Raw genomic sequence first — 7,180 nt, forward strand, 5'->3', positions numbered from 1 at the left:
ACACTCCAAAAGAGTGTGAAATATCCGAAATACAACAATGAGCAATTGCGCTATAGTGAAACAATGGCTGGTTAAGGCCTGTATACATGTCTATTCTACACAAGGTACAAACAAGTCCTGTGTGATCCATGCCTTGTTCATTTTATTGAACGTGAGTTTGTCCACATTGGCTGTGGACAGGCAGCTGCACTTGTCTGTGATAACGCCCCCTGCCGTGCTAAACACACGTTCAGACAATACACTGGCTGCAGGGCAGGCCAGCACCTCCAAGGCATAAAAGGGCAAGATTAGGCCACGTGCCCAATTTGGAGACCCAGAAGTTGAAGGGGGCAGACCCGTCATTCAGTACGTGTAGGCATGTGCACACATACTGCTCCACCATGTTGCTGAAATGCTGCCTACTGCTAAGACTTCCATATCAGCTGGTGGTGCTGGTTGTTGTGGCGTGCTGACAAAACTTTTCAAATTTTCTGCCATGCTAACCCTGCCTTCTGAGGTGCTGGCGGTGCCACAGCTGCATTGGCAACCTCTTCCTCCTCCTCTGCCTTCGCCTTGTGCTTCCACTGTGCCCCCGCTGTCAAGTGGGAATGCCACCAGCAGCGCGTCTACCAGCGTGACCTTGTACTCACGCATCTTACAATCACGCTCCAGTGAAGGAATTAAGAACGATATGTTGTTCTTGTAACAGGGATTCAGTAGCGTGGCCACCCAGTAATCAGCACAAGTTAGAATGTGGGCAACCCGGCGGTCGTTGCGGAGACACTGCAGCATGTAATCGCTCCTGTGTGCCAGGCTGCCGAGAGGCAACAAAAAGCTGTCCTCTGTGGGAGATGTATCGTCTGTGTCCTCTGTATCCCCCCACCATGACCTGGTTTGGGTTCCACCCTGCTGTTAACACAGTTCCTCCTCCTCCATCTCCTCCTCCTCCTCCCCCACCCCGTTCTCCACTTCATAATCCTCCAGAACTGTGCCCTGGCTGGACAATTGTGTACCTGGCGTTTGTGGGTGCAGGAACCCACCCCCGGAGCCACTTGTGAATTACTGGCCGGAAACCCTACGAAATGATCCCTCTTCCTCCTTCTCCTCCTGTGCCACATCCTCTTCAATCTTCGCTAGCAGCGTTTTTTCAAGGAGGCAAAAGAAGTGGGACAGTAATGCTGAGAACGGTGTTATCGGCACTGGCCATGTTGGTGGAATACTCGAAACAGCGCAACAAGGAACACAAGTCTCGCATGGAGGCCCAGTCATTGGTGGTGAAGTGGTGCTGTTCTGCAGAGCGACTCACCTATGCATGCTGCATCTTAACCTGCACTATCTCCTTCTGCTGCTCGCACAGTCTGGCCAGCATGTGCAAGGTGGAGTTCCACCTTGTGGGCACGTTGCATATGAGGCGGTGAGCGGGAAAGCGGAAGTTACACTGCAGCGCTGATAGGCGAGCAGCAGCAGGGTGAGAACGCCGAAAGCATGCACAGACAGCCCACACTTTCTGCAGCAGCTCTAACATAGACTGCAGACAACTGACACACCTCACACAAACTCCTGTCTCTCTGCCTGGAAAAACGACACTAACAGCCAAATTTTTGTGGGTGGAAGGTCGGTCACAGCTTTATTCTTATTCATTATTTTAGACTCAATCCTTTGAGAATAACCATCAACTATAAACTGCCCGGCCCAAAGCCGGTCCCCGGAGTGCGAGAAGCGCTATGCCACACCAAACATTGGTGCGCAAGTCCGCCTTCCCCTCCGTTGTAACTCTTGTAATCCTCCGACCTCCACGGAGGAGCCCGTGTACCTCTACACGGCACTCCGACCCCCACCCAGCAAAAACAAGGCTTGCTTAACCCCATCCTGCAGGCCAGAGAGGAAAATGTCTAAGCGAATATCATTGAGGTGCACACCACCGGGCCGCATCAAACGCTGGTCGTCACCCTCCAGCTGGTAGCGGCGAATAACTACTCCACCCCGGGATCGAACAGAACGGGATATTCTAGCATTAATGGACCTTCTGGCCCTCTCAATTGAACCGGAATCCCTCGCACCCTGCCAAGTGACCCTGGGGATCATCTCAGACCATCCAATAACCACTTCGGGAAAGAAAGTAGGAATTCTTTCCAAATCCGCTCTAATGAGGGTAATGAGCCCTGCTACTTTCAGCAAGCAGAGGTCATTACCCCCAGCATGGTTTACCAGAATCACAGGGGAGCGTGCAAGCGTGCTGAGGTGAACCGTTTCCGGCAAAACCTGCGACCAGCGAAGGCCACGCCAAATGACTTCCACATTCTGGAAACCCAGGCACCGACCGCCGGGTCTTGATTCAGCTCTCTGACAAGCCCAGAACAGGTACGAATGCCCCACAAAACAGACCGTGGGTCGAGGGGAATCTGCAAGAAAATTAAAGCAAGTCAGGGCGGACATAAGACACAAAACAATTAGACTTCCAGCGACCAATACATTGCACTTCAGCATCAGGTAACCCCGCCCTGGCAGCCTCCGTCGCCGCGCCAATCCTGAAAGAATGTGACCCATAATCCCCGGCAGGCAACCGAGGACAGTTAAGCAGCGCCGGAAAACCGAGCAAAGTTGAAAGCGGGTGAGAGGGGAGGACGTTGCATGGCATAAAAAAAAAGGGGCATGGAGGGCGAGATGCCGCGAATTCCGAGGTCGCCGCGACTGGGCAAGCAGGGCCGGGAATGCGATATAACGACACGCTAGAACCCCGGCCAAAATATCAGTTTTTTTGACCGGCGGAGGCGAATGCGCACCAAGGAATCCGTAATAAGGACATCCTCTTGCAAAACACCCCCTGGCTGGAACTTGGAAGGGGGGAGGAGCTCGCTTATCCGAAAAGCTCAGAAAAACGCAAGGCAAAATGCAGCGCAAAACAACAAGACTTCTTGCGGGGAAGGGCAAGCTTGTTGCGAGGCCTGAAGCAGTTGGACCAGTAGATGAAATGAAACCGGGCGCCGATGCTCTTTCCGCACAGCCTTTCCGCACAGCTCTTTCCGCACAGTCGATGGTTACGCTCAGACGATCCGACACAGAGGAATGGACCAGATGGGTCCCTGCTAGCGCTACCCAGCCAGCCCAGGCCTTACCATAACCCGTCCAGGGCCTAGGAGCCACTGAGGCTCTGATGAGAGGAGTCACTCGCTCAGCGGGATGTCCCAGAGATGGGCCGGGCACATGGAGCCCTCCGGTGAAGCTGCTGGCACTAGGGTCCGGAACTCCTGCCAATGAAATGAGAAAGCGCATCAGCAGCGCTGTTAATGATACCTGGAACACGAGAGGCACGAAAATATCCTGTAAACATCTTAACACCAGGTGCCGAACAAAGCCCAAACCTGGGGGGGATGAGGAAGACAACCGGTTAACGCAATGAACCACAGATATGTTATCCGTGCAAAACATACCCTCCTATTTTGTAGCGAAGGTCCCCATAATTCGATGGCCACTATAATGGGAAAAAGTTCCAACAAAGTAATATTGGAACAAAGGCCCGCCGTGCGCCACTCCTGAGGCCAGGGAGATGCGCACCACTGCGTACCTAGGATGGCACCAAAACCGACAGAACCCGCCGAGTCAGTAAACAGGGACAGGTCGGGCTGGAAATATCCGGGAGCTGCCAGCACGTATGGCCGTTGTAAGAAAGCAGAAAACTGCGCCACCTGAAAGTCCCATTTAAGCTTGAGCGTTAAGCGTACGTGACACAATGTCCGACTTCGCCAATAAAGCACCCCGGCCTGCCGCTCTCAGTAAAGAGACTGCCCTGTCAAAGGAAACACAGGAGACTGTAGCGTCCTCCTTAGAAATCCCGTCATTGACAGAATCGCCTTTGGGGAAGGACAAATGATGTCTAAAAACTGCCCAATGGTGAAACCCGGATATTATCAAAAGGAGGGATGAAAAAGGGGCCAACTATTCTACTTAACTCAACCTCCTTTCGAATTTTAGACTGCAAAACCTCTGAATACCGGGGGGCACACGGAAGGTTGCCCGCACAGCTAGGGCGGCAGGATAACCAAAAAGGGATGGAAAAACCGAAGGAAAAACCAAACCTAAGCTCAGCGGAAGCCCTTTTATTGGGGTACAGCTCTAGCCACGGGGACATCTCTGCTACGCTCACTGGGCTCTTTTGCGGTAGAGGATGCGTTGGATCTGGCCGGCTGCTGGTTAGGGCATCGAATGGCCGCATGAGATCCCCCGCAGACGGAACACTCATGTTTGAATTTACATAGAGAGAAGAACCTACAGTGGCCTTCGTTATACATCCAGCAGGATCCTGGCCTGCGGATTGACACAGGCCCCTGACCGCTGGAAGTGAGGCCGGGGGCCGCTGACTGAAAGGGCACAGATTTTTGTGACAGCATCAGTCGCAACCAGAGGTCTGTGGATTTGACACCCCAACCGATATGCGGTAGAAGCGCCAATCGCCTACGGAACTCCTCGTCGTAGCGCCACCAGGCGGAACCGCCGTGGGACTTATAGGCGCTATAAACGGATTCCAAATACATAAATAATTCACCGCAGCGCTCCGGGTGCTTCTGTGCCATGACATAACCCAAGACCGAGAAGGCCTGTAGCCAATTACCCATGGTGCGCGCCACCTTGGGCCGGCGATCGATGAACCTGTCTGAATTGGGGGAACGCTCTTTATCTACAGTATGCTGGTCTACAGTAACTAATGACCAGATGTCTATGTATTGGTTAGCCCAAATTTTCTCCATAGTGTCCATGTCCAAGTGCGCCCCCAAAGGAGACAGGCCGCAGAATAGCGATTCTTTATGATCACCTGCCCTAGGCGGGGCAGCAGGAGGGGGCTTACCTGCAGCAGCATTACTCCCGTCCAAGTGCGACAATAAAGATTTAAGTACCGGGACCAACTGAGGACCCAAAGAGGCCCCCCAAGCCCCCGTAAAATTCAACTCACCAGTAGTAGAAGGACCTGGAGGTTCGACTGGAGCGATTGGAGGATTCGGATCCTGAACCGCGCTGGCCCGGCTGGCCCCGCGAGAAGACCGTGCAGCTGATGCATGGGCACCCCTTCTGCGTCGTGAATGAGACCTGCCAGCGATATCGCTGCAGGAGCTGACCTCCGATGATGAAGGTGACCGCCAACGAGACGATCTGGAGCGGGCACTTCTGTGGGACCGCCGCGCAGACCGTGAACGATGACGGGAACAACGTGGATGACAAGCTGCCGACCTGCGCCGATAACGGCGGTCGGATACATCAGATGAGCACCTTCTGGAATTGGGGCGTTCCCCCATATGCGCAATAGGGGCAGAGACCCCAGTAGGGGGCCCTAAATGTGCCATAAGCGATGAGGAAGTGGTGGGATTGGCTACAATAAAGTCAGGCAGGGTGGCCTGAGTGGGATTGGGGGGTAGGGGGAGTGGGTTGGCAGGAGCATTAGTGCAACTGTTGGCACTCCCAGGAGCCTGTGCCTCGGTAGAGGGGGCATCCCTGGGCTCATCTGCAGATGACACATTGGAATTTCTATTGCCCATAATCCCTGGGCTGACAGTCTGCAGCAGGGAGCTGAGGAGAGAGGAGCTTGCCTGCCAGGGAGCGGGAAACTGCTGAGGACTGGAGGGGGGCGGAGCCACAGACCACGCTGCCGGAAGCACTGACTGCACTCCGGCCAGCTCTCTTTAAACATCGCTACCCCGCTCATTAACACAGGTGAGCGCAGCTGTATGCTGCGCTGCAGGGACCTGGGATGCCTGGGCACTTAGTGCCAGAGTGGGGGCAGAGATCACAGCAGATGTGGGCACACTAGCAGTGTTACTAGGCACTAGCTCAGGCAAGGGGACAGAGGGAGCTCGGGGGTTAATGAAAGAAGCAGGGGGCGGGAGACCAAAACGTGCTGCAGGCTGAGCTGATAACACTCCTGCACACACGCTGGAGGCTGCGCACCCCCGCTTTGAACCTCTCACACGTGGAGGAGGGAGGGAGGGAGGGAGAGCTGAGTCTGGCTGGGGCTCTAGTACGCCGTTTAGGGCGGCCAGAAACTAAAGAGTCCCCTGCAGGCATAGCAGGAGGGGGCTCCTGCAAGCCAGCAATGAGGGATGTTAGGAAAGCTGGGTTTTCCTGGACTCTAGCAGCTAGGGCTGCCAGGAGGGCTCTGTCGTCGGCCATACCTTGTTAGGAAGCTTCCTTCCAGAGGTGCCGGAGACTAAGAGGCAGGACACAGGGATGACCCTCCTTTTTATTAACTCTAAGGGTGGTATCTTCACCCATTACCCCGCCCCCCCAAGGGAGGGGGGGAGCGAACACCAACAACCAGCTATGTAGCTTTAGCAGAAAGACAGTGGGATTTTTACTCACAAACTGCCAGCAGTGTCTGCAGTCCGGCGCGCCTGCGTTATACACTGTGGCGCTAGTATCGGTGCAATTTTTAAGGAACCTCTGCACCACCAAATTCAGCACATGCGCCAGGCAAGGGATGTGCATCAAACCGGCTAGTCCCAGAGCTGCTACGAGATTTCGCCCAATATCGCACACCACCAGGCCGGGCTTGAGGCTCACTGGCACCAACCACTCATTGGTCAGTTGTTCAAGGCCCATCCACAACTCCTGCGTGGTGTGGGGGTTGTCCCCCAAACAGATACGTTTTAAAACTGACTGCTGTCAATTACCCCTGGCTGTTCTGAAGTTGGTGGTGAATGTATTACGCTGACCAGATGAGGAGCAGGTAGAGGATGATTTTGTCCCCTACTTGGTTGTGCAGGGAAGGGATGGCACACCTGGAAAAGTAGTGGCGGCTGGGCACGATGTACTGTGTTACAGCCTCCGCCATAAGGCTTTTAAAACTCTCTGTCTCCACCATTTCAAAGGACAGTAATTTTAAAATGCTGGCATTCAATGCCAGGAATCGCGGGTGGGTAGGAGGTTACTTCCCTCTTCCGCTACAGTGTTTGGGAGATGGAGAGCTAAACAGTTCCGTGGGACATTGTGGAGATGCTTGGTGACCCATGTAGTGGTTTTACTGGAAGATCCTCTGTTTGCGGGGTGGCAGGTGGCACTGTCACTCCAGAGGTGGATTAAAAGGCAGAGACTGTAGCAGAAGAGGAAGCAGGAGGAGCCAAAGACCTTTCTTGGTTTTTGAGGTGTTTACTCCACTGCAGCTCATGCTTTGCACTTAGATGCCTGATCATGCAGGTTGTGCTCAGGTTGAGAA

At 54.0% G+C, this 7,180-nt stretch overlaps 1 protein-coding gene across 1 annotated transcript; it reads right to left on the reverse strand.

The window, feature by feature from the left end:
- Positions 1 to 1,511: 1,511 nt before the first annotated feature.
- On the reverse strand, positions 1,512 to 6,333 carry LOC122943508. The gene is made up of 2 exons (XM_044301300.1): positions 4,928 to 6,333; positions 1,512 to 3,227 (listed from the first exon to the last, which is right to left on the reverse strand). Exons 1-2 carry the CDS (start codon positions 5,505 to 5,507, stop codon positions 1,795 to 1,797), a joined length of 2,013 nt encoding a protein of 670 aa, XP_044157235.1. The 5' UTR covers positions 5,508 to 6,333; the 3' UTR covers positions 1,512 to 1,794.
- Between the last annotated feature and the right edge of the window lie 847 nt (positions 6,334 to 7,180).

Source organism: Bufo gargarizans, chromosome 7, assembly GCF_014858855.1.
Source record: "Bufo gargarizans isolate SCDJY-AF-19 chromosome 7, ASM1485885v1, whole genome shotgun sequence".
Taxonomy (NCBI): Eukaryota; Metazoa; Chordata; class Amphibia; order Anura; family Bufonidae; genus Bufo; species Bufo gargarizans.